At 42.1% G+C, this 27,874-nt stretch overlaps 2 protein-coding genes across 7 annotated transcripts in view; both read left to right on the top strand.

Annotated features, from left to right (window-relative positions):
* grid2 (glutamate receptor, ionotropic, delta 2) overlaps window positions 1–7,283 on the top strand; it is a 456,195-nt gene extending 448,912 nt beyond the window's left edge. The window contains exons 16-17 of one of the 6 annotated variants that reach the window (XR_009787777.1): window positions 1,326–2,272; window positions 4,331–4,462. Coding sequence is in view for 3 of the 6 variants with exons in the window: in XM_061767886.1 (XP_061623870.1) it covers window positions 4,331–4,792 (462 nt within the window). In the remaining 3 variants the exon portion in view is untranslated. Of the gene's footprint in view, window positions 1–900; window positions 990–1,325 lie in introns of all 6 variants that reach the window. The other 5 variants (XR_009787779.1, XR_009787778.1, XM_061767886.1 and 2 more) reach the window with 5 other exon arrangements.
* Window positions 7,284–9,323: 2,040 nt separating this feature from the next.
* Window positions 9,324–15,166, top strand: atoh1a (atonal bHLH transcription factor 1a). The gene is made up of 2 exons (XM_061767889.1): window positions 9,324–12,676; window positions 13,981–15,166. The coding sequence occupies exons 1-2, from the start codon at window positions 12,523–12,525 to the stop codon at window positions 14,613–14,615; spliced, it is 789 nt and encodes a 262-aa protein (XP_061623873.1). The 5' UTR covers window positions 9,324–12,522; the 3' UTR covers window positions 14,616–15,166.
* Window positions 15,167–27,874: the final 12,708 nt, after the last annotated feature.

The raw sequence follows: 27,874 nt of genomic DNA, 5'->3' as shown, positions 1-27,874 counted from the left end.
TTCAATGAACCCAGTGTTAATATTTCTATGGAATCCGATTGTTCTGAACTCCTGTTTCGATGGCAGTGTCACATTAATCAGGATAAGGCTTCCCAAAAGAGTCGTGCCATAGCGTCAATGTAACTCAGCTTCCCATAGCTGATGTCATATTGGACTTCTTTAGACAGAAAATTTGTTGAGACTGATTCAGCAATCCACATGGGTTTTGGTATTGGTTGGCTGAAATGCTTCAAGATGAGATGAATCAACAAACAATTGGACACATTTTTAACAATCAATTATTTTTCCCGTCCCTATTATAGGGACAAAATCATTTATGGCTGAACTGTTGTATTTGGTCACTTTAGTCACAGATTTATTTATTTATTTATTACAGTTTTACTAAGCTCTAAACCTAAACAGTGTTTTCTCTAGATTTATTAGTATTATATTTATAGACCCCAAGTTATCCCCTAATTACTTTGGAACAAAATGGCGTGATTTTATGTATAGGAACCATTTCATTCATAATCAGGCAGCAATTGTTTTATATTTTTGGCCTTTTAAATGTTTGACAGATTCTTATGAAGGAGTTCTGCCACTGGAGTTAAGAAATATATAACTCTATTTTGAAAGCTAAACATTTTGTCCGTCAAATGTCATTGTCAGAGCTCCTCCATAGTTTTAACGTCAATGGTTATGACCATATCTGATATTTCATACAATCCATGTAGATTTAGCATGAGCAGAACAGGTCATCCTCGTTTATACACTTCTTTGGTACATTTGGCTTATTTAAGTCAATGGATTTTGATCTGGGAATTGCCTGTCTGCTCCTCCTAACTCTTTGGAATGATCTGTGTCAATGTGGCTCAAAGCTCTCATATTGCCTGTTTTTTTTGTTTTGTTTTGTTTTTGTAGATAAGTACTCTGTGTTGAGGGATGTAGCGGGCGAGGGGAGAGAGACAGAGAGCAATTCAAAATGCCATTTAAACATCTCCCCTTTCCAGGTATATAACGACTGTGTGAATGTCTCTCTGAGGACACGACACAGGTCGAGCTGCTTCTCTGCGTGCGCTGACTGACCGCCGTGTCTCTCTTCTCGCTCACCCCCACCTGTCTGTTTTTCTCCTATTGACTTCTCTTTGCCACTTTATCATCATGCCATCTGCCTGATCTCATCTGTCACTCATCCCCCTCTTTGTCTTCGCCCGTCGCTCCGCTGCGTGTTTGTCGTGACTTTTTATTTCGTGTTTAACTGCCGACTTGCATGCAAACAAACACATTTCTGCGAAACCCTTCTCCTCTACGACTTTCGGTGCTCTACGCATGCCACTACACACCAGAAGCAGGCAGACGGCCCATCTGCCAGGCAAACTGCCGATCCCTGCCCTCACAGCCCCAACGAGCGCCCCGCGGCCCAGACCTCTAACACCTCCAACGCCGCTGCCCCCGCTCCCACCCGTTACCAGCCCCCAGCATGCTGCGACATTCCCTGCGCCCTGATCGTGCAACACTCCTACGAACCGAACAACCCCTCCGAGCTCGCCCCCAAAATGCGAATGACCACCTTCACCACCTCACCCCCCACCCCGAGGTTATACATACAGTAGAACATTTAAGTAAGACCGCACTGGATAATGCTTAAAGACTGAATGACTAAATGGCAGTATGGAATCAGTTGAAAGCAAACGAGCACTTAATGTTGTCAAAACATGCATTTTCCTCACTGTATGTGTAACGAGGCCTTTTTGCCTGTAGAGGAGGCTGTCTGTCTACGGGGAGTAAAAATCGGGTTACATCTTTACCTATCAAGTTCAATGCGATACTTTTGCACATTATACTTCATTCACCAAAGTTATGCCTTTGATTTCTGATCAACATTAGAGGCGCATTAGAAATGTTGATCATGATCTGTAGGTGCAGTATGATTATGGCAGGACCTCCAGAACTTACCACCAAACCCTTCCACTCGTCCTGGCTGCGGCCCCTTGGTCTTTCTCCAAGTCCCCTCTCAAAGACAGCAGATTTTGATTGACTCTTCTCTTTTGCATCCATTCGTTTTATTGTCATACCAACTTTTTACACTCCTGTGGCGTACCCTTGTTTGAATTGTTCAGTGTGTGCATGATAGTGGCAGGAAAAGCATTAGCTCCCTCCCGTCCTCTCCACCCGCCCACTGCTCCCTCCTTAGATGGTAACGGGCGGGTGCCACTGTTGGTTACCTTGGTCCATGAGCGTCAACTGGTATGGCCCGAGCGCCTTCCAGAGCCCCCTTGGTCCAAAGGACACGGTCAGTAAATCTGTCTTTACCCCCGGTAATATGACCTCTTTCCTTAAAACTCCCTGTACTTTTTTTTTTTCTTTACTTGGCAGTATTTCCCACAACGACCGCCTAAAACAATGTGACTCCCCACACTCTCCACCACCTACCTCTGCGAGCCTTAACTCACAGAAATGAAAGTATTCCTCCGCAGCCCTGGTCCCCCCCCGAGCCCCGTCCTCACGATATCCTCCCCTTACGCATTGCACCATCCCGCAGCACTCTTCACCCCGTCCGCCTGTCCTGCAACAGCGTGAAACACCTCTCACTTGTCACCATCCTTAGGACTTGTGATAAAGTTATTGTTATGTGAACGTCGATAGATGCATAGTCTTTGTCGTTTTTAAGTTTTATTTAACCTACTAAAGCTAATTGTTGTAACGTACAGCCTTTGACTGAAATCTAATTGAGCTACAGTGGAACCTCTAAAGTTGAACACAATTCCATAACGCTGTTTGACTTCCCAAGTTGTTCTCATTTTAAAACAATTTTTCTACATAGGAAATAATGTAATTATTTTGTTCCAGGTTCTTACTATCGGCATCATAAAACATCAATGAACTCTACAGATGATGTTTATTTAGCTAAAATAAAACTCAAAACTACTTATTCTTTGAAGACTTGACGGACACAATCGATGGTATCTGCAGCCGGGCTCCAAAAATGCATTTCTCTGTTTCAGTGTTTCTTTATTTGAGGATATATTGGGATGTTTTCAAAGTGACCATGTTACTGGTGTCATTTTTAGTCAAATATTTACACACAGTTGTTGCCGGCGGATTATTGGAAATAACATTTTGGCAACCAAGATGGAGCTTCACTTCGCGCCGCTGCCCTCGTTTCTCACCGCCACTCCCGCGGTTCTGCTTGTATGAATATTTTAAGACTCGCCTTGGTTAAAATAGCCGAAGCTTGCGAGGCAAACCGTTCTTCTCCCCCACCACCATCTTATTTTCGTACTCTCCGACCCGCACATACATATGAAGACTGTGTCACCTTGTTGGCCGGACATTTCGTTGCTCTACGGAGCGTTATAGTCCTATGACAGCAGCAGACAGGCGAGTCAAAAGTTCTCTGTAACTTGGCCATTTGGAAGACGATATGCCAAAAATAGTTGATTAGCGATTCTTCGTACCTGTTGGGGAGTTTGACTACGGAGGTTTCACTGTATATCATACTGTATGAAGCAATCATTCAATAAGTCATAGAAGATGTTTTTCGTAAAAAAATGAAAGGAATTCACATGAAAATGAGATGTCGGTCTCAATGCGAATTCTGTGGTAGAACCATCTGACATACAGCAGCGTTAAGTACTTTCCTCCATTCAATAATTGTATCAGTGTAAAGATGTATGTGTATGTAGTTGGTGTAAGCGCTGGAATCACAAAGCACACAGCACAACGCCGGTGTGTTTTCGTCCCGTATACCAGGTTCTGCACTTCCTTCGAGATTTGGTAGAAGTGTTTGTATATGTTCCTCTCTCTCGCTCTCAGTATCCTGACCACGGCTATCCCTCCCTCCATCTTCCCCTTCTTCCACCTCTTCTTCACACCCTCACGGTCATCACATCACATCACATCCATCCAATTGCAATTTCATATCTGCATCCTGATTCTTCCAAATCACATTGGGGTCGTGTTGATGGCATCTCCCGCCCGTTTGCTCACCTCTTTTCCTCTACCCTGTCGCTATGATTGTTATCCATTTAAACTTCTCAAATGGATGACGTCCGGAACTCATCCCACCCTTGTCTTATTTTCTGATTCTTCCTTTTCAACGACCGACTTCTGTTTCCCTTCCCCTCACTACTATTTATTTACTTCACCTTGTTCAACCTTTCAATCCCTCTTGCCTTTCATTTGCTTCTTATTGGTTGGAAATTGTCCTCGAATCTCTCAAATTCTTTACATTTTCACATTCTTCCCACTTTTCTTTGTTTATGTCCCTCTACTCTTTTTGGACCATCAACCGTCACGGCCTTCTGTTCTCCATCCTACTCCTCCCCCTCGCCCCCCTCTCCGCCTGCAGGACGATAAGGAGATCGACCTGGAGCACCTACACCGCCGGGTTAACAGCCTGTGCACAGAGGACGAAAGCCCCCACAAGCAATTCTCCACCTCTTCCGTCGACCTGACTCCCCTCGACATGGACACGCTGCCCGCAGCCCGCCAGGCCCTCGAGCAGATAAGCGACTTCCGCAACACACACATCACCACCACCACCTTCATCCCCGAGCAGATCCAGACCCTCAGCCGCACCCTGTCCGCCAAAGCCGCCGCTGGGTTCTCCGCTGGTTTCGGCAGCGGCGGCGCCGGCGGCGTCCTCCAGGACCACCGGACTGGTGGAGTCGGTCCTTTTAGGCAGAGGGCCCCCAATGGCGGCTTCTTCCGCAGCCCCATTAAAACAATGTCCTCCATCCCCTACCAGCCAACTGGTCCGGGACCTAACTTTGGATATGGAAACGATCCAGACAGGGGTACATCCATCTAAGTGCTTGCTTCTTGATGGTTTGGTAGGAAGAGGCAAGGGGTGTGCGGTAAGATCCAATGGGGTTATAAAGCAAACAATGCTAAACTAAAGAGTCGGAGCATAGAGATCTATGTACATAGGAACTTTTATGTTTTCAGTTTCTGCTTGAGTGATTCCATTTTGTATGAGGCGGCAGGAGGAGGTGGGGTTCTGCGCGGACATTCGGTATAGGTGCTAACGGGACAGGGTCCACAGAGGGATGATATTTTTGCTTTATCGGTGTTGTTCTTGTGATTGTTTGGGGGGGATTCTTTTGAGGGTGCGTGTGAGCTTGTTTTTGTTCCCTAACATGAGGACTGCTTTTCTGAAAACGCCCCTTAAGAACTCTTCTATTTCTCTCCTGCGCTCCGGCTAGGCCTTGGTGGTGGTCTAGCCCTGAAACAATAAGCCCACACATTCTATGTCTCAATCCATAGGAGTACCACAAGAGTACTTTGACACCAGTTTTATCCAAAAGTCGGGGTCCACGCTCAAATATCTCCCCCTCGCTTTCAAAATGCCCGATCATCTCTTAAGATGATGTCAAAACAGTGGATCCACGGGACCTAAGACCAGACATAAAAACAATGACCTTACTGGTGAACTTTTAAATTCCCATTAGCGCATCTTAATGACACTACGTCCGTGATTTTGATGTCTCAGCTCGAAAACGGACATGTCCATTCTTTGATGCACATTGAAGACGCTTTGTGAACCCCACTGCACTGCACCAGTGCCCACAGACCTGTAAGTGATTGTATGTGAAACTGACCTTTTTTTTTTTTTCTCTCCTTTTTTTTCCCCCTCACAAGGTACTGTAGTTTCTGCTTTTCAAGTTATGGTGAGACCTTTTAATCAGACTCTTCAGAAGGGTAACAGGCAAGAAAAAACAAAAGATATATATACAAAAGGAAGAATTTCAATGCTTATTATATGTCTTTTTATGAGATTTGTTTTCAGAAAAAAAAAATATTTTAACACGTGGAATGTGTTTTTGGTCAGGAAATGCAAAAAAAAAATTACGTTTTTCTGAGCTGTCTAATTGTTTAAACTGCTTAAATGAGTGCTGTAGACTCTGTTTTTTGCTTCATGCATCATTCAAATCTTAGTTTGACATTTTTCGCTTTTGTTTCAATGCCGTCTTAAAGCATCAAGTTTTAAGTCCATTATTCAGTTCTTCTGAGCATCAATTGGGGAAGAGGGTTTTGTGTTGAGGAGACGCCACTGCAACAGCATTTTCAGAGCCGGCCTTATATGCCAACTAAGTCGCTGTACCCCAACCCCGCAGCTGCCAGTCAAGGACCCAAACACAGAAGAGCAGATGAGTTCGATGAGTTTCGATGAGCTTCTTTTGGTGTAATGTTAAGTGTGTTGCTTCTATGACTGGTTTTTAAAGTGCCATTTAATTCCAACAAGACCATTAAGGTGCATTTCAGTGGCGAAAGAGGGGGGTGCAGTACAGTAAGAGCATTTTTCAGGGGGGTTGGGTTACTTCAAATGGAAGCCAAACAGTTTTCACTGTCACCTAATAATTCATAATATTATAGTTGTTTAGAGCAGGTTTTCAGTTAATCTTTAAGAACTAAAAACGTTGTGCATAGAGAACTCGGTCCAAGCCACAGTGTTTAGAAGCAAGCGTTCGTAGGTGTTCTTTTCTTATCTTGTTAGGCTGCAGTATGGCTCCTGATTGGCAAAATAGGACGCAGACATTTATAAAAGTTTTGTTTAGTATTAATCAAAGACCTTATTAATGGGGGGGGGGGGAATGTATATTTTACGTTAATGCTATTTTTGTTAAACAAAAAGGAAATTATCATGTTGAGTTGATTTTCTTTTTCCCTTGCTACAGCGTTTCCCAAACTTTTTCCAACTCAAGACCCGAAGGGCATTCCTCCGTGGGAACCTATTAAAATGCATTGGCATAACACCAGTATTAATTGACTATAACATTACTGATTAATAAACAACAGTTTACAGCATTTTACCGTTGCCTACCTGGCAAAACAAAATTGACCCACGACACGTTTGTGGTCCCAACCTTAAGTTTGGGAAATCCTGCCTTACATGAGCAACATAAATGCATACATCTAAACCCTTTTGCTTACACCATCCTCAGTTAATCAGATTTATTTTTATTTTATTTATTTTATTTTTTTGGGGGGTAGCGGGGCTAAATGACAAAAATGTGTCATTAAAACGAAGCATGCACAAATTGCTCCTGCTGCTGTTTTATTTTTACATTTTTTTAAATTATTTTTATTATTTCACATATAGAACTACAGATTTTACTTGATAATTTTCCAAAATAATAATTACAACAACAAAAATAAAGAAAATATGATGTACAGTATTTAAGATAGGCCTATTTTGTTGTATGTGTTGCATATTATTGAAAAATTGAACAAACTGGGGCCTCTGTTACAGGTGGCAAAGCTTTCTGTGTATAATTTGTCTAATAAACAGATTTTCTACAGTGGGATGGTTAGTGTTATTTTTACCTTAACATTTTCTGGAAATGTACAGCACTGCAGCAAGCTGAGGATGAACCACTAGAGGTCAGCAAAGGCAAGTATACAAAATTCCCAGGTACAGTACAATAGCGTTCTTTTTGGAGTGCAAATCCCCATGACACATTTGAAATCATCCTTTAAAATATATAATATAATTTCGCATAACGTCTCTAAATATATATATATATATATATATATATATATATATATATATATATATATATATATATATATATATGTTGTCCTCTTTTCCAATAGAATGTCCTGGCACGTTTATTGCACTTCACAGAAGCTATATTTGGGGGTAAGTAAGCATTGCTCAAGTTGACTTCAAGTTTGCCTCAAAAATGACAACATTGCTAACGGTCATGTTTTTCTAATGGAAAACCGATGGAACTAAAGATTTGAATAGGTATTGATGACCTGGGATTACATTATATTCTGAATGTTGTTGTTTTTTGTGTGTGTGTGTGTAACAGTGCAGGACAACGCCACAAAACTTAAGATATTTGTTAAATTGTACTAAAATTACTGTATTAAAAGCAATTATATACAAGAGCAAACAATGTACTCAACTATTCAACTTTCAGAAGTTTCCAGTGTTATGTAGCCAGAAAATATCCCTTAAAAGTAAAAGGGAATGCCAACAATCAAATCTCGTGACACTTCAGTGAACATCTTGATTAATTCATGAAGTGTATTACTTTTTTTTCTTTGTTTGTTTTTTTAATGCCACCAAAAGAAAGTTACCAGCGATTGCAAAAAAAAAAAAAGGGAAATTTTAATGAGAAACAGAACTAGGAATGGACCTTATATACTCTGACTGGCGGAGGAAATGATCTGGCTGCTCGGTGCAATATGACCAATACAAATTTTAATAAAATATGAAAAGCATATACTCTGTGGGATCAGATTATTTCACTTTACATTTTTTCTGAGTAAATGTCTTTTGAAACGGAACGTAATGGCTGACGGGGAATGAGAAGAGAACCTTCTAAAAAAAATTAAAAATGTTCCTTTTTTTCCCTCTTCATTTCATCCCTGTCTTCAAACGGTGAGTAGTTTTACTGTATTTTAGTTTTGTTCTCCTTGATTTTTTCCTGTACAATTCCTGGTTTTATGAGGATGACAGTTTGAATCTGGAATGCATAGATTAAGTCACTTAACATACAAATATCTGCTGCTTGAACAAACCTTTCATGATCGATCCAATTGATAGTCTTCCAACCCTTCGAATAGTGAGTTTATATATTACACATGTATTCATGTACGGCACTAAAGAATGCTAAATATAGCTTAAAAATGTCATTACGGTTAATGAAGATTTTATGATGGGGGCGTTTGTGCTTGGAATAGATGAAATCATTTTACACTGTTTCCTACGGAGAATATTGCAGACTAAAATCTAAATTCTAACTTTTCAAATGATGAGTTTTACTTGAGTTTGATTGTGTTTTTATTATACGGTCGACAACTTAGCTGCGAACTTGTATAACATTTAAGAATGTTAAACTGTTAATTAAAACAGCCTCGGTAAAGTTGATTTAAGGTTTTATTATGGTGACAGTTATATGAAGGGATTGTTAATTTGCATCGTTTGTTATGATTTTAAAAAAATTGCCAACTGCTTAATTATACTTGGTGATTATCTTGTTTGGATGGGTTTAGTTAGAGGAGGATAAATGTCTCCTGTTTTAGTTCAGTTTTACGGGCTTAACGTGTGTATGTGAACCACAGTCCGCGTTTGAGGTCCCTCTCGTGCCCCCACCCCTCCCCTCTCACTGCGGCCGCGTGCCCGTCGCATCTCCGTCTCCCGGGAGACGAGCATGAGGAGCGGCAGCACGCAGACTCCTCTCCCCGGCCCTGGAATGATGGAAGCCCCCCGCCCTCGCTCCCTTACGCCCTTCTCTCATCCTCTCCTATAGAGGAGCCCCCCCACAGGCATGACCAATGGAACATAGAGTCTCCATTGTGGCCGTGACACTTTAATAATGGCCGGCTACAATATCCAACCTGTCGGTAGCCTCAGGAGCCCGGCCAGGCCCCGTTGGGCGAGGAGGGGGGGGGCTTGTATGGGGAGAGAGGGGGCGAACGCTCGGCGCCAGACCGACGTCCCTTGTGATGGATGCATGAATAAAAAAAAAAAATGCATGGATGGAAGCCTGCTTGGTGGTTATTCCCATAATGTTTGGAAAAGGTATCTTTATTTGTTCCGAACCCAAATCTTTGCAAACCGAAGCAATGCTGCCCGCTCAAATGAACGGAAGTAGAATTCATCCATTCCGGCCCCTTAACAAGTTATGTTTTCCTTTTTTTTATCGGTGATAATAGTAGTTAACGAACAAATACAGTACATTATAGAAATAAGTGAAAACACATTTTATTATGAGGCAATAACAATGTTTTCCTGGCAGGCACGTGCACAGACATTTTGGGAGGCTGGTACTCAAGCCAAAAAATAGGGCACCCAAAAATTCTAAATCTAAATTATTCATACAATTAAAAAAAAAAAAACAGGAGTATGTGGATTATGGATTTATTTATGTTGCCACAATGCAGTGAATAATACAATTATAAACAAAGGAGGTGAAGGGAAGCTAAAGGGGATATAAAAAGTCTACACACCCTTGTTAAATTGGCAGGTTTTTGTGATACAGTAATCCCTTGTTATATTGCGGTTCACTTATTGTTGATTCAGTGCATCGCAGATAGTATAATTACTCACCTCCACATCTTGGGTTCAGTTAGCTTTGCTGGCTATTTGCCTATGATGTGGCGGCAGTGACTCACATAAGGACAAATCGGCTCTTTTTCTTGGATGGATGGAAGCCTGCTTGGTGGTTATTCCCATAATATGTTTGGAAAAGGTATCTGCAGTGTGGTTTGCAAAAACTTCATTTGCTCCGAACCCAAATAGTAATCGGTATCAAGGAAGTCTTGTGTTTTTTATGTCACGTGTTGACTTTTAAGTATTAAGTGATGCATATCAACTATGAAGAGCTTCGTGTTTTGGGGAGAAACTCTAGCTTGGGCCGTTAGTGGAAGTTAGGGCAAGTCTTTGCTGCTTTTACATGTTCACGCGCATTTTTGCCGTCTATATATAGTTTTAAATCAAATCATCTGCCATTTATTTTTAAGGGTAATGTAAGATGAGTTTGAAATGATATTGAAGCTATTGGGTGGGGATCATTATGTGGTATATTTATTTAGCATGTAACAGTTCTGCCTGTCACTATACGTCACTGGCATAGAAAGATAGTTTGTTTGTAGTAAATAACTGCTGTTCCCTCTCGCGGAACACTAATGTGCGAAGGTACAGTGGTTGGGTATCAGTGAGCTACTGTTTTCTACACGGTCCTTAATTGAGCGTGCTGCAATTAGGTCCAAATAGCCCGCTATTAGTGCACGCTTCATCAGCCACGTCACACTTTAAAAAGTCTGCTGCTTTGATCGCTCTTTAATACAGTTTCCTCCTTCAATGCGATCATCACATTGATTGGCATTATCGCAGAGTTTACACACACACACACACACACACACACACGTGAGTCAGTGAGGGAACCGGGTTCATGTTACCGAAGCCTCCCTCGAAGCCTCGTACACCGGGCAGGGCGTTCCGAGGCTCGGATCAAAAGGCCGGGTGAAACTGGAGATGATGGAAGGGAGGAAGAATGGACAGAGAGAGCAGAGCGCGAGGCCCAGGAACCGTTTGTGAAATGCCACCCCACCCCTCCCCCCCTCCCCCCCACATATTTATTTTACACACACTTCATGGTCAACCTCCAGCACTTTTTAATGCCCGTTCATAGTTGTTCCGATCTCTTTAAGGTGCATTTTTTTGAAGCGTTCCAGTGCATTCATTTGCATGCACAGGGGGTTATCAGTTCCCTATATACTGTATGGCAGAAAAGTAAGTAAATAAATAAATCCATCGGTGATGAACCGCAATATTGTGGGGGAAAACAGATGTTAACTCGTGTTTAAAGTTAATTTTCCTATGGGAAGTAATGGAAAAGTTATTAGGTCAAACTGTCACCATTATGAAAACTTTATTGAATACAGGTAAGTTGTGTAACATTGCTTAATGGCCATCCAGGTATATATATATATATCGTCGCAGTAAGTTGCATTTCTGCTATGGTTGTATCACTATTTTCCAAGTCTCGCGTGATCTCGTGCATTCATTGTTCAGTTTTTGGAGAACTTTTGAGAGATTTTGTCTTTTTTTTTTTTTTTTTTTAAGGCATTGACCGTGGGTCACCCAAAATATGTTGACACTTAAGTAGTAGTAGTAGAAGCAGTTTGTTTGTTGTTTTTTTGGGTCAATTGTGATCTGAAAAGCACGGAAGTGTATTGCATTCACTTGAATTAAAAAAATAAAATAAAAAACTCCTGTTTTTCTGAATAATTTTTTGGAGGGATTTGTTTTTTTAATATTTTTTTTCAGTTTTTCCGAGTATTTTTTTTCTCCAAGTGAATGCAATACGCTTCCGTAGAAAAGAGACTGATAAATCAATATATACGCTCATTATTAGGTGGTTTAAAAACAGAAAATCAATTGGTGGCTTTTGCATAAACGATGCCGACGTTTTGAGACAGCTTCTCATGCAAAAGCATCAGAAAGTGTCCCTAAACTTTTGAACGCGCTGCACATTAATGCGTGTCTTCTGTCTGTATACAGTACATGGGTCCTCGTTTTACGACTGAGATCTGTTCAAAAGCGTACGTAAGTCGGAACATACGCTAACGCAGTGGTAAAGTCATAATTACTTTATTTGCTTTAAAAAAAAAAAAGGTTTTAGGTCATAAATAACAAACTAAAATCGTGCACGTGTGTACTCGGTGGGGGGTGGGGGGGGGGGGGTCTCATGACTTCCCTTTTGTTTTTGCTCAAAAGTAATAGTAATGTTATATGTATTATGTTATAATAAACAGTCCAACGTGGGAGCAGGGTCATTGAACGTATCTTTTCGGCCGGTATGTTTTTGGGGTTTTTTTTCTTTCTCGGCGTCTTCTGATTGGTCGCCTACACGCGACCTGCGCGAGGAGGGGGGCCGCGAGACGCGTGCCGCCTTTTAAACGGACGCCGCGTGGATCTCCAGACGCCAGAGACACGCGACCCGCGCGAAGCCAAACCGTCCCCGGTATCGTGTTCACCACCTGCAGGAGTGATTTGCGCGGCGTGGGTGGGGGGGAGGAAACATGGACGTCCTGAGCGTGGCAGACTGGTGTCAGGACGCCGAGGAGGCGAGCTTTGAAAGCGACCCACGCGACTGGCTCGCTTCCCGCGAGACACGCGACACTTCGGCGGACTACCTCGGACATTCGCCCTGCTCCAGCGCTGGCTCATATCACGGTGAGATATTCTGATACTTTTTGCGCGCGCACTGAAATAATTTGGCTCGTCGAATTGCGTCAAGTGGCATTCTATCAATTATTGGTGCGTTCATGTCAACTGGGAAAATAGAAGGGTTGGACCAAGTCTATAAAGTTCCACCAAGGTGTGCGAGAGAATGTGGAAGTTAGCTCGGGGAAGGTAAAATATAAGGAAGTTCGGTTGGTGCGTCAAAGAAAAGTATATAATAGCTCGGACAAGTTAAATGAAATGTGGGTAATATAATGCTTTCCACAAAACCTGTAAATTGGGAAGCTTAAACTGAGTTCATATGGTATTTTACGTTAAAGTTTAGAGGAAAGGTTTAAAAAAAAAAAAAAAAAAGTTTTTAAAAAGTCAAATGAAATTCGTTTGCTATATTGTTAAAAACTTGGAAATTAGTAAGAACACTGTGGATGGTGCAATCCAGAAATGGCAAATTACACAGCTAGGACAGGGTTAATGAGGTTTGTATGCTGCGTGCAAAGAAAAAAAACTGGAAATTAGAAAGTTTCCTATGGTGCGTTCCATTGAGGTGGGAAATTAGAAATCTAGAATAAGTGAAATGAAGTTGGAAATTAGAATGTCATCACAGTAAATAAAGGTGTACGGTGCCTTTCAGAAAACTTGATTCGAAAGCATTAATGTGGACAATGCAATCAAGTTTCGATGGTGCTTTCACTTAAATTTGGAAATGAGAAAACTAGGACAAATGATGTTGCGTTCCTTAAAACTTGTAAAACAGTGCAAGATGAATCAATTTTTATTTTTTTTTTGTGGGAAATTAGAAAGCTAGGACAAAATAAATAACGTTCGATTGGTACGTTCCAGAGAACGAGGACATTGGATAGCTCGGACCGTGAAGCTGGCGAAGTTTGTATGGTGCACTCCAATAAACTGGGAAATTACAAAGCAAGGACGTTCAATGAAATTGAAATGGTACTTTCCAGAACATTTTCGGAAATTGGAAAACAAAATTCAATGACGTTGGTATGGCAGAACACTGAATTTACAAAGCTATGACAATGTAAATGACGTGCCTATGGTGCATTACATAAAACTGGGAAATTAGAATACGCGGGTAAAGTTCAGTTAGGATGGTTTGCTGACTAACTAGTCAATACACACAAGTCAATGAAGTTACTTGGTCAAATGTAAAAACAAACTGCTTTTTATTGGGGTCGTCAGTCATGTTTATATTTACTTGTGTTTGACATTTCCTACATCCCGGCGGTCCCCAACTGCGCACAAGCGCAGTAATAATCGATTTTTCCCTGCTATTGTAGAGAGCGGCTCGCCGGACTCCGCGGGCCACCGCAGCCCTCCCAGCGCCCGTAAAGCGGCCGAGGGCTCGCTCAAAGTCCGGGATCTGTGCCGCCTGAAGGTCCTGGCGGTCCCCGGGGCCGAGCAGGACGCGAACGCCCGGCAGAGGGCCCCGTCCGGCAAGCCCGCCACCGGCGTGCAGCGGCAGAGGCGCGTCGCCGCCAACGCCCGGGAGCGACGGCGCATGCACGGCCTGAACCACGCCTTCGACGCGCTCCGCAACGTCATCCCGGCGCTGGACAACGACAAGAAGCTGTCCAAGTACGAGACGCTGCAGATGGCGCAGATTTACATCAACGCCCTGGCGGAGCTCCTGCAGGACCCGGCGGCGTCTTCTTCGGCCGACGGCGGGGCTCCGCAGTCGGCGAGCAACTCCTCCGAAGGTCAGCTGGCCGCGCACATCGACGCCATGTCGCTGCACGGCGCCTTCGACGACGTGTCGTTCGCCGCCTTGCAGGTGGAGGAAGCCGGCGGCTCCCCTCCAGCGGCGCAGGCGGACTCGCCCCGCAGCGACGGCGAGTTTTCCCCGCACTCCCACTTCAGTGACTCGGATGAGATGGCGGTGGAGGAGGACGAGCTCCACGCGGTTTCTTTCTAAAATAATTTCACACACAAAAAAAAAAATATAATAATAAATAACACGACATAAGCAGTGTCAACCAAATTGTTGTCCAACTTTTTTTTTTCTTTTTCTTTGTGACATTAATTTGGTTTCTGCCAATTTGGAAGTTGCCAGGTCTCATCGCCATTTTATCCCCCACTTTCAACCCCCCCCCCCCTCCCAAAACGCAGTCCAGTCTTCCACTAAATTGTATTTTATTGTTATGTTTGTGTCATGTATTTTGTTTGCAACTTCAAAAGTTCACCATGTGCACTTTACAAATGATGATGATGTGTAGCCTATACGAGCCAGGGGCTTGACAAATGATTTTTATTCCACACCCCACAACAAAATGAATAATATGTTTGCTTGCTTGTAGCATAGTACTGCCAACTCTCCCTATAGAGCTTATTTAATGTAGCCATCATTTTTTTTTTTTTTTGTACCTAGCCCTTTTTTTGTATGTGTGTCTTTTGCTTTCACTGGATGAGATTAATTGACATGTATATTTATTGTTTTGTTTTGATTTGTTATAACCTTCTTTTTTTTTTAAATACATGGGTAACTTTTCTGGAAAAGTTATAATTTTGCCATTCATTGTTTGTTCATTTGACTTTGGAAATAAAACGCAAACTGGGGGAAAAAAAGATGTTTCTTGGTTTTCAATTTGCTTTCCAGGAACTGTTTCAGACAGTAGATAAGTTTCTCTATATTTAGACAATGATGTAAAGTACTGTAGCCCTTTTATATAATTCAAGCTCAATGAAATTATTCTTATCGCTATTACAAAATATTGCATCATTTTGCTGCTTGTCTCTGCTTATTTTTGCAAAGCTGCAAACCTCAGTAAATTGCAGTTGTACTAATATTTCCTAGATATTTTTTTTCTTCTGTAGGATACAACAAGGTAAAAATAATGTCATCAACAAAGCTATAGTTGCAATATGTCTTTCAATGGCAATGAATCAATGTTTTCAATATTGAATCCAAACAAAGTTTGACAGGCTATCGCTAAGTCGCGACCTTGTTTCATCATCTCTTCTTTTTTGCACATAAAAATAACAAAATCATCATGGCTTCAAACTCCTTGTTCAGTTTTAAAACATTTTGTGTTCTTGTTGTAGTCTGGCTTCTTTTTAAAAGACGAAAATCAAATGTGTCGCTCCAAACCTAAACTTATGTCTTTCCATGCTGAGAAAAAAAAAACATTTTATGAGTATTGGATGTAAACATGCTACATCTTGTACTTGCTGGATTTTACAATTTTTTTTTTAGATAAAATTGTCTAATTTATCCGTCTTTCACTGGCAATAAAAATAATTTATGTCTAGCTAAACAAAGTTCAACTTGCTATATATTTTCCTTGTTATATTTTTTCTTTTTTTTTGTATGTTTTTTTTTTTTTTTTTTTTTAGATGAAAGCTGAAATGTAACATCAAAACCCGGATAGCAAAATGTTTTATGAATACAGTATCAGAGAGATGCAGACTTCATTTGTAGGTTTATTCAATTAAACTAACAATATATGGGCCCAAAATAAAAGTTTGACATCTTGTAGATACTCGTGCCAATTGTTGTGTTCTTCTCCATGGTGGAAATATTCCATCGATTTAACAGGGCTGTTGTTTTTTTAATTTTTGTATTTTTAATTGTTTCATATCAATCCCTCGCAGTCAAGTACTGCGGTGACAACATTATTGCGTTTTTCTGCTCGTAAATAATCCAGACGGGCCGCAAAAAGGGCATCTCGGTGCTGGTCCGCATTCGTTTTAACGGCACATTCGACAGCTGATCTCCTCTCTCGAGTCATTTATAGTAAACAAACTTTGCACGCGCTCGCTCGCCATATGCCGTGCGCGCCGCTCTGGTGCGTTTGTTGGACACAACCGCGTTGGAAAACGCAAAGATTTACGCTACACCGTGATTAACCTTTGTCTCTCTCTCTCTCTCTCTCTCTCTCTCTCTCTCTCTCTCTGTGTGTGTGTTTTGTATTTCATTCCCAACTGAAGCGGCGCAGTGCAGGTCGTCCAGTGGCAGAGGAGCGTGCATTGACGTCAGGCGGCTTTTTGTGCGTGCATGCCGCCGAGGTGTTGGGTGGCCCCCCGAGCGGGGAGCTCGCGCGCCGTCAGCTGGTAAGCGCTCGCGTCCCCGAGGACACACGCGTAGGCGCACGCACGTCGGTCCTCTCGCTCTTTACGCGCAAAACACGTGGACGCACGCACCTCCACCCACTCCTCTCCTCCCTCCTCCAGCCAACCCGTTTTCTTTTTCTCCCCCCACCCCACTTCATCTTCAGGGCTCATCACAAAAGTTTCTGCAGAGTGTGACACACAACGAGAAAAAAATTGTAAGAAATTATTCACGGAGCCCTGAAACGACAGCCAATCATGTCGCCGCCACGCCAACTCCATCATGGCCTCTTCTTGTTCAATTATTAACTGATGATATGCAGAGAGCGAGTTAGAATATGATCACATCTGCTGCTTCCACCGGACTCCTATCGCATTTCTCAAAACACAGCATAGATGATGAGAGGAGTGTTGTTGCGATGTGAAAGAACACAATTTATATTATGGTCCTCTTGTTATTGTTGCCCAATGAAAAACGCGTGCAAAATTTATGTCAGTCCCATGCAGGGCAGAGATGTCAGTATACTCATTCATTGTATAATTACGTCACGACTCTGTATTAAATATAAAAGAGATCTTAGGATGATAGCGCCATCTAGTTGGCCACTGCAAAATCCATATTTGCGTTAAAGAAGCCACAAATATGTTCTGCAGTTCTTGTCAGTGTTTTTGAAGCAATAATCATTTTGTTGTTTTTCTGATTTAAACAAAAAATTATATATATATATAAATCCCCAAATGGGAGATACCTGCTTTTTATTAGAGTGCAATAATAACGATGAAACGCATGTATTTCTCCATTTTGTGAGTTTTTATTTATTTACTTACTTTATGAGATTTTGCTTGTCCGATGCAGTTAAAATAAGAAAATCACACAAGAATTTGGAGATACATGCTTTTTATTGGACAGCAATTCTAAGTAATGCATGCAGCTACGCTTTTTTTTTGTTTTGTTTGTTTTTTATGCGACAGAGGACAAATATGTTTTTCATGTAGTAAAATCGCATGTCAAGGTACATGTGTTTAATTGGACAGAAGTTAAAATGAAGTACTGCAGCTGAAGCTGAAAAGAGGATGACAAGCAGGTATCACCACCTTTTATGAGTTTATTATTTTTGGACAAAACACAAAAAAGAACCATTTCGTTTTTGGTAAGGAAAGTAAATCAAATAAAAATACAATCCAAATTTGGAGATGCATGCTTTTTTATAGGACAGTGGCAAAATGCAGTAAATGCATACGAAATATCTTCCTTAACCAATACGATGAAAAGCAGGTATCTCTATCTTTTGCTAATCTTTTTTTTATACAAAACGTTAAGAAAACCTTTTGGATGTTTTTTTCTGGGATGAAAATATGACCAAAAAATATCTAAAAAAAATATATACAAAATATAGAAATATGTTTTTCACCTAAACATTTCTTATTTAAAAGTTGGAGAAGAATGAAGTTGCGTCACTTGATTGTAAAAACTACCAAAAACCGGTGGAAGACTCACAACTGTTGCATGAAATTTTTGTCTGACTTCCCCCACTTTAAACCAAACTTAATCATATTTACTGCAAATTCGTATCGCTAACAGCCAAATTGGGAGAAACATTGAAGCAATGAAGACAGGGGGAGGGAACAACAGGTGGAAAGCTGGTCAGGTGGAGGTTACACACGCATGCATTATTCACGTTAATAAAAATAACAGCCACGCGACGCTAGAAACCTGAAACGTGCTGCCGTGAAAGACAAAATCCATTGTTTCAAGCTTATTTTATTTACTTCTATATACGTTCGCCTGTTGCAGATCAAGCTGTCTTTCTGCTGGACACGTGCTCTCTTTTGTTCGTCCCGCTCCATTGTTCCAAGTTAGTGTGGCTTTAAAACATCTTTCAAACATGCAAACAAGTATATTTTCATTGTTGGCTTCACAAAAAGTGAGAGGCCGGTGTTCAACATGTGCTCATTTCAATACATATATTCACCATATCTGCATTCCACCGCTTGCCTTTTAACGAGAAAAGAAAAGAAAGAAAAGACAGAAAGCGAGGCGGCCTCACAGGAGTCGAGCGGGCCGTGTGCTTGTCCAAGAAAGCCTCATACAGGTCTGTCTCTCTCTGGGGACCCGAGACAAAAGGCAGAACTGGGCCACAGTCTCCATCTGCTGTCCAACAGGGGAGCGGGCGAGAGAGGGAGGCCGGAATAATCGCAGCGAGGGGAACAACGCTGGGACATTTTTTTGAGGGGGGGGGGGTTAACTTAACTTCTCATGGAATTGCATTCTGACATGAGCAAAAAGTCACTTCAAAAGCGGCGCTCATGTTACAAATTTGAACGCTCGCAAGTCGTACGATATTTGAACGCGATCCACAATTTCAAAAAATATGCCTCGTGAAATTGCACACGCACAAAAAAAAAAAAACAAGTCGTAGCAAAGGTCACCAAAGTTCAACAACTGCTCCTTGCTTTTTCTTTGGCTTTTTTTGGTGATACCGCTATAGAAGGGGTGCATCGATGGCAAGGAAGGAAAATGGGATGATAACCATTGAACATGAAATGGTGTCGCGATGGACAAAAGATGATGTAATAATGTAAACAAAACATTTTTGTTCCTTCTGATAATACCACAATGATTTATTTTTTTAAAGGACAAATGTTCTTATATTGTCAGTGTGCTTTCAGTTGACGTAATGTTAACCAAGTGTATAGACTCCCCTGGCTTCAAAAGAGCCTCCGAGGCCTCACCTCTCATTAGCAACAGTAACCCAGTATTACTGTATGTTGTGTGGCGTCACCCACGGCGATCACACACACAGCGCAGCTGTGAGGCGCTGAGCACCTGTCGGATCGCAACAAGCGGCAAGTCAGTGAGGCTTTTAATTGTTAATGATGCGCTCTGCTCGTGCACTGTGAGGCTGCTGTGATGTGCTGTAATTGGCCCCTGAGTTATCAGACTACTTCCTGGTTCACGCGAGGCCAAGTAACTCAGGTACTACATTCAAACGGATGGTGGCGTTTTTCATTCTGAGGTTGATTGTTACACTGTCTTGATCAATTATTTTATATCGTATTGTTTAGCTCGAGCTACACATATGTAAAGGGTGATCCGATCCAACATAACCTAACCAAACCAGCCAACCCTAAAGCAACCCACCTAAACTGAATCTAACCTAACCAAGCAAATACAACACAATCAAACCAACCCAACAAACAAAATCGACCTAGACCAAACATCTGAAACCATCCAGCCCAGCTTAACCTAACCAAACCTGACCCAACTAACCTAAAGAAAAGGTTAGACGATGAAAAGTAGCAGTAGCCCTTATATAACCTAACCAAATATACTGTACATTCCGCAAACCAAAATAACCAAACCAAATCCACCATCATCACCCAACGCAAACTAACCCTGGACTGACTTACCCAAACAAACACAACCCAACAAATCAAATCCACTTAGACCAACCAAACTAACCTAACCTAAACTAGTAACCAAACCTGCCTAAACAAAGCAACCCAAACCAAGTGAACACAATCCAACCTAATGTAACGTGACTCAAATTAACCTAACCGACCAAACCCAGCACAAGCCAACCTAACCAACGCGTCTATCCGTTCACTTAGTGGCAGGATCCACCCTGGAGTGGCCATCAGTCAGTTGCAGGGCACACATAGCTGGACAACTACGTACACTCGTGTTAACACATACTGTGGGCACAATTTACAGTCTTCGACGAACTAAACATGAATGATTTTCGAACGCGGGAGGAAGCCCACAGAAAACTCACGCAATCACACGTACAGCATGTTAACGCCACACATGAGAGCAGATGTGCTCGCCATGCTGTTAACCAACCCAACAAACTAAATCAACTGAGACCATTCATTCATTCATTCATTCATCTTCCGTTCTCACTCGGGTCGCGGGCGTGCTGGAGCCTATCCCAGCTATCTTCGGGCGAGAGGCGGGGTACACCCTGAACTGGTCGCCAGCCAATCGCAGGGCACGTATAAAAAAAAGCAAGCATTCGCACCAACTGAGACCAATGAACCCAAAACAAACCAGACAACACAACCAAACCTAACCTAACCTAAACAAAATCCATTGAAAACATTGGACCCGAACCAATACAAAAAACAAACCCTATCTTGATGAAACTAAACCAACGCAGCCCAACTTAACCTGACCTAATATAACCAACCCAAACATACCTGATCCTATTCAACCAACCGACTGAAACAACCCACCAAACTGAACCAATTCAAATCAATCTAATCCAATCTAACGCAACACAAACCAATTCAACCGAATCCACTCCAACACAGCACAATAAAACACAACACACCCTTACAAACATGTTTTGGGGCATGATTCAAGAACTGGTAGCGGCCTCTTCTCATGAACATTTTTATTGATTTCCTCTAGAAACCAGGCAGATTATTGTGCTTCTGTGTCAAATTCAATACTTTAGCCCAGACTGTGTACTTTTACAGTGCCAGTGACGACAATATGCACAACATAGTCAGCCCCACTGTACTAGTTTTAAAGCCATGTTAACAGACATCTCCACGTCCAACAACGACAGTGTTTTCATTCATGTTGACAAAACTAATTGTTGATCAATGTCCAAGCATCTGATTGGTGCAACCACAAAAAAAGGGTTGCTTGCAAAAATATCTTCCAGAGACAAAGTAGTGTCAAACCTTTAACAATTGTCACAAAGGAAGTCTCGTATTGTAGTGAGAGTGTCCTCGGGCTAAAGTCTTTAACATCTTCTGAAGAGTAGGTGTTAAACTATTTTGACTTTATACATCCTGTGGTTTCTGCCATGACAAGGCACCCAAGGAAGGAAGACGATCGTTTTATCTGTGCGGTTCCCTCCATGAAAAACGTCTGCGGGCGAAGCGGGGTCGCCCGGCTCTTTGTTCTGACGGGGCTTGAGCTCTTTGTGCGGGCCACCTTCAAAGCAAAAGTACATGGACTCGAACATGAGGGTTCTTGGGTAACCGGCCCATTCAAGCACAGCACAATGGGCCCGGCAATTATCCACAATGCTCGGCGCTCCTCTGGAATACGTTACACGGCTTTGCGTGGGTGTGTGTGTGTGTGTGTGCGTGTGCGTGTGTGAGTGTGTGTTGGCGGATGTGATGTATAATGGGTGTTCCAAAAAATATACAAATCATTGTATGCATACTGGTGCTTTTCAATGAAATGCATGTACTGTGCGAAACAACAACAGTGTGGTGTCTATTTGAAGTGCAGCGTTTATTCACTCATGTGGGCAGCACAACAGGAGATTTATTAATTGGGGCGTAGGCATTTATTTGAGGTGCACCTTTTTTTTTTTCAACCCTACAACATGACCAGAGATTCATAGAGAAAGGGAATCCTTCTCTCGTTTATATGTACAAATCAGCAACACGGTGGGTGCGGCGTTTGTTTATTCAAGTGAAAGATGGGGCATGTTGTCTATTTGAGGTGCTGAATTTGTTCAGTCAAGGGGACGACCTTGGAGATTAATTGGGGCATGGCATTTATTTGAGCCGCAGCATTCATTTAATCAAATATGAGATGGGACAGGTGTCTGTTTATGGTGCTGCATTTTTTTTTTTTAGCCTGGTGGACAACATGGGAGATTAATTGGGGCACGGCATCTATTGAGGTGTGCTGTTTATCTGTCTACTAGAGGTAGAACATTCATTTATTCAAGTATAAGATAGGACAGGTGATTATTTCAGGCACGGCATTTACCAGAGATGAGGCCTTTATTTGTTTATTCCAATGGAAGATGGGACAAGCGATTAAATGGGGCACGGTGTCTTACTGAGTGCAGGCTATTGTTGGGGAAATTGGGCATTTCTAGATCATCTTATGCTCTTTTTTGTGATACTTTCTTTGTGGTTTTGAATGGCAAATCGTCACCTATTCTCGCACACCCCCACACACAGCAATTGCAGTGTGTGTGTATACTGTACCTTCCAGTAGGAAACACCTAAATTGTAAGGCTATTTACTCCCTTTGAAACAGTATGTCTTCCAGCAGGGTCAGATTTCCAGGGAGTGTGGCTGGCCCTCCTCCTCTGCTTCCTTTTTCCTCACCCAGCAGAAGAGAAAAGAAAGAACAGCCAGGATCATTCGGAAGTGATTTGGCTGCAGGTGATTTTACATATTTTGTCTTTTTTTTTTTTTCTTTTAAACACCTTGCAACACGAGAGGTATGTAAGAGGGCAGGAAGGTCACCGCTTGTTCCACACTAACATACATGTGGCTGTACACACACACACACACACACACACACATATGAGACGGGTCATTTTCACCACTCTGTTTAACAGATTCACCAGGAAACATTCAATTACTTAGGTACATAGTTCTCTGAGGAATTCAGTAGGATTTAGTTTCGCCACCAGTGATTACTCGAGTCAAAGATGTCTATTTGAGGCGCTGTGTTTATTTATCCAAGTGGAGGAATGAGCAGACAATTAATTAGCACAGTGTCTGTTTATTCAACAGGACAATGAAACAGATGATTAACTGGGGCATGTCTATTTGAGGTGTGGCATTCATTTATTCCAAGTGGTTGATACAAGAGACGATCAATTGGGGCATTGATGTCTATTAGGTGTCTATTTGAGGTGCAGCGTTTATTCAGGTGGACAGTCTCTTTGAGGCGTGGCATTCAGTCAATCAAAGGATGAGACAGACCATTTTGGGGATAACAGGCATTTATTTGCAGAGATGTGTTTGTTTATCCAAGTGAAGAAATGGGCAGGCAGCTATTGAGGCATAGTGTCAATTTGGGGTGAGGCGTCATATACTGTCTTTATGTATATGTACAGCGGGTACGGAAAGTATTCAGACCCCCTTAAATTTTGCTAAAATAATTTAAGTTCATTTTTTTCCTCATTAATGTATACACAGCACCCCATATTGACAGAAAAAAAACATAATTGTTGAAATTTGTTCAGTTTTATGAAAAGAGAAAAACTGAAATATCACACAGCCATAAGTATTCAGACCCTTTACTCAGTATTTGGTAGAAGGACCCTTTTGAGCTAATACAGCCATGAGTCTTTTTGGGAATGGGGCAACAGGTTTTTCACACCTGGATTTGAGGATCATCTGCCATTCCTCCTCTCAGATCCTCTCCAGTTCTCTCAGGTTGGATGGTGAACGTTGGTGGGCAGCCATTTTCAGGTCTCTCCAGAGATGCTCAATTGGGTTTAAGTCAGGGCTGTGGCTAGGCCATTCAAGAACAATCACAGAGTTGTTCTGAAGCCACTCCTTCGTTATTTTAGCTGTGTGCTTAGGGTCATTGTCTTTTTGAAGGTGAACCTTCGGCCCAGTCTGAGGTTCTGAGCACCCTGGACAAGGTTTTCGTCCAGGATATCCCTGTACTTGGCCGCATTCCTCTTTTCTTCGATTGCAACCAGTCTCCCTGTCCCTGCAGCTGAAAAACACCCCCACAGCATGATTCTGCCACCACCATGCTTCACTGTTGGGACTGTATTGGACAGGTGATGAGCATTGCCTGGTTTTCCCCACACATGCCGCTTAGAAATAAGGCCAAAAAGTTCGAATTTGATCTCATCAGACCAGAGAATCTTATTTCTCACCATCTTTTAGCAAACTCCATGCAGGCTTTCATGTGTCTTGCACTGAGGAGAGGCTTCCGTCGGGCCACTCTGCTATAAAGCCCCGACTGGTGGAGGGCTGCAGTGATGGTTGACTTTGTAGAACTTTCTCCCATCTCCCAAATGGATCTCTGGAGCTCAGCCACGGTGATCTTTGGGTTCTTCTTTACCTCTCTCACGTAGGCTCTTCTCCCCCGATTGCTCAGTTTGGCCGGACGGCCAGCTCTAGGAAGGGTTCTGGTTGTCCCAAACGTCTGCCATTTAAGGATTATGGAGGCCATTGTGCTCTGAGGAACCTTAAGTGCAGCAGAATTTTTTTTGTAACCATGGCCAGATCTGTGCCTTGCCAATATTCTGTCTCTGAGCACTTCAGGCAGTTCCTTTGACCTCATGATTGTCACTTGCTCAAGTCCAATCAGTATAATCAAACACAGCTGGACTACAATGAAGGTGTAGAACCATCTTAAGGATGATCAGAAGAAATGGACAGCACCCGAGTTAAATATATGAGTGTCACAGTAGAGGGTCTGAATACTTATAGCTGTGATATTTGAGTTTGTCTTTTTGAATAAATCTGCAAAAATTTCCACAGTTCAGTTTTTTTCTGTCAATACGGGGTGCTGTGTGTACATTAATGAGGGGAAAAAATGAACTTAGATGATTTTAGCAAATGGCTGCAATATAACAAAGAGTGAAAAATTTAAGGGGGTCTGAATACTTTCCGTACTCACTGTATATTAGGGATGGCTTCTGTTTATTCAAGGGGACAACGGAACACGCAATTCATTTGGGCACACTATCTATTTGAGGTGTAGCATTGATTTATTGAAGTATTGTTTTTTTAAATTACATTTCGTCCGTTAACCATAATATTCACTTGTATTTTATGATACATTAGCACATGTTAACGTACACTATTTGGTCCAATTTCAGCAGCCACTTGAGCTAGCAGAAATGGTTGATAGTAAAGGTTAACCAGGTGGAAGATTGGAAGATGTTCAAACTGGAGAGCCGGAAGCAGGAAGACACAATGAGTAAGAAGTCTTAGTTGGTAAAAAAAAAAATGTCGAAAAGTGTCCTCTCTCTTTCTGTTGCTATTGTACTACCCCTTCACTCATGTATCTGCTTTCAGGTGAGGGGATACAGTACATTGAAGCCTTTTTGCTTGGATTTGGTTCCCTTTCAGAGGGGCTCAATGGGCTGCATGGCCTCCACGCTGCCCTCCTCCCTCCTTGTCCACTTCCCAGGGGACCCCCACTCTCGTTCTCAATCGGGGCCTGGGTGGAGCGCCTCAGAATGAACCAAGTACGGAACACACAAGGCTATCGCTTTCTCACACGCACGCACACACTTACTTACAAAACCCTTCCACCTTTAACTAGTCGTAAGAATTGACTAGTCTGACTTAAGATGACTTCTTCTTCAGTGACTTCATGTTATTGTCAAACAGACTATCACTTCCACCCCCCTCAAAGCCGTCCCCTTCTCTATAATCACCTCCAATAACCCTGTCTAAAACGTATTTTATGGGTCACTAAGAAGACGCACGAAAAAGTCTCAAGGACCCATGCATGAAATTGAAAAGGAAGTCGGCCATTTTGGTTTGAAGCATCCATTTTGGACGAATTCCAAGGCTTTAGTGAATTTCAGGGCGGCACGGTGGACGGCTGGTTAGCCCATCTGCCTCACAGTTCTGAGGATGGATGGATGGATGGATGGATGGATAGTGAATTTCAGTGGTTCTCAAACTCCAGGTGCCATCCATGCATCAATTTTCTGTACCGCTTCTCCTCACTAGGGTCGCGGGCGTGCTTGAGCATATCCCAGCAATCTTCGGGCGAGAGGCGGGGTACACCCTGAACTGGTCGCCAGCCACTCGCAGGGCACATAGAAACAAACAACCATCCGCACTCACATTCACACCTACGGGCAATTTAGAGTCTTCAATTAACCTACCAATGAATGTTTTTGGGATGTGGGAGGAAACCGGAGTGCCCGGAGAAAACCCACGCAGGCACGGGGAGAACATGCAAACTCCACGCAGGCGAGACCAGGATTTGAACCCCAGAACCTCAGAACTGTGAGGCAGATGTGCTAACCAGTCCCACACCGTGCCGCCAACTCCAAGTACCACCCTAAAAAATAAAAAATACAAAAATAAATTTCCAAAAAACTTCCAATTTGAAATATTTCCAAAATTCCCCAATGGAAATTTCCTGAAAACTTTTCCAACCCTTTGAAACACTGCACAAATATTTTACCCTGAGAATATACAGATAGATAACATATTGACGGATGCCGGGAGCCGGAGCTCCTTCTAAACAACCCTGTGAAAGTTCCCACAGTGAAGGAATGAGGTAGTTAAGGGAGTGGGTAGTCGGAACCCCAATAATAGATCTTGAGACCTGTAGGTGAAAAGATCTCCTTGTTGTTTGGTGGTCCCACGGTGCCTGTGGGGGATCTTTAAGGAGTCAAAGACCCCAGGCGAGACACGGGATCCCAGCGGGATAACACTAACTAATATAACCCGACATGTCCAACCACTGTCACGGATTAGCAAGGCCCTCGACAGGGAAACGCAAACATAAAAAACAGTGCGGGTTAAATGTGGGATTAGGCTCACATTCCGTTTTGGTGGGCTGCCGTTTCTCGGAGGGAGGACACTGATGTCGTAGAGGTTCCAGTTCTTGCTCGTATGATATATAAATAAATGATCACAATGAAGATCATGAAAAATAAAAATGGAGCAATAGATATATAAAACAAATTCGAAGCGAAGAAGAAAGCTGGAACAGATCCAAATAAAAAATATATAAAATAAATACAGCGTATACTATAATCAAAAATGAAAATTAATACATTTAAATATATAATGCAAAAATAATATTTGACTAAACAAAAGTAAATAATGGAAGACACGTAATCACCCGTAATTACAAAAAATATATATATAATAATGTATTTAAATTAACATTACATAATCTGAAAAAAATAACATTATTAATAAGATTATCTCCTGTGGAGATCAGTGACGCCTCACTGACCACATCAATCAATCATTCTCCCTCTGACTACCTCTGCACCGCTCTCTTTTGTCTCTCTCGGTATGTTTCTGTCTCCAAATCCCCGTCTCGCCTCCCCAACTTTAATATCTGCCCCTCTTTCCCACACGTGACTTGGGAGACTCACCCAAAAGTTTGTCTTTGTCCCTGAAGATGCTTTCTTTCTTCAACACAAAGTTCTGTCAACAAAAAGCATCCTCGCTTTTTTTCCTTACCCAAACGGTTTCACGCCAGCAAAGTATGGAACAACAATAGAGTCCGATGAATCAGCGTCCACTCCCTACATCGTCAAAAAGTTTTGTTCATGCATTGCCCTCGTGGGACCCGATGACACCAAATTCAGGCCACGCACGTACAGCATTCAGAATCTATTTTTAAAAATGTTTGCGCATTATCGACAGTGGTTAACTTCTTTTTACACCTGTATAACAGTTATAATGGTA

Source organism: Phyllopteryx taeniolatus, chromosome 3 (assembly GCF_024500385.1).
Source record: "Phyllopteryx taeniolatus isolate TA_2022b chromosome 3, UOR_Ptae_1.2, whole genome shotgun sequence".
NCBI classification, from domain to species: Eukaryota; Metazoa; Chordata; class Actinopteri; order Syngnathiformes; family Syngnathidae; genus Phyllopteryx; species Phyllopteryx taeniolatus.
Note: the sequence above shows the minus strand (reverse complement) of the source record. Positions and strands in the feature narration are given on the sequence as shown.

Bases quoted from the DNA above. Each gene is read 5' to 3' on its own strand.
- atoh1a (XM_061767889.1), top strand. From the start codon at position 12,523: ATGGACGTCCTGAGCGTGGCAGACTGGTGTCAGGACGCCGAGGAGGCG. The intron at 12,677-13,980 runs GTGAGATATTCT...CTGCTATTGTAG, and splicing joins CAGCGCTGGCTCATATCACG to AGAGCGGCTCGCCGGACTCC.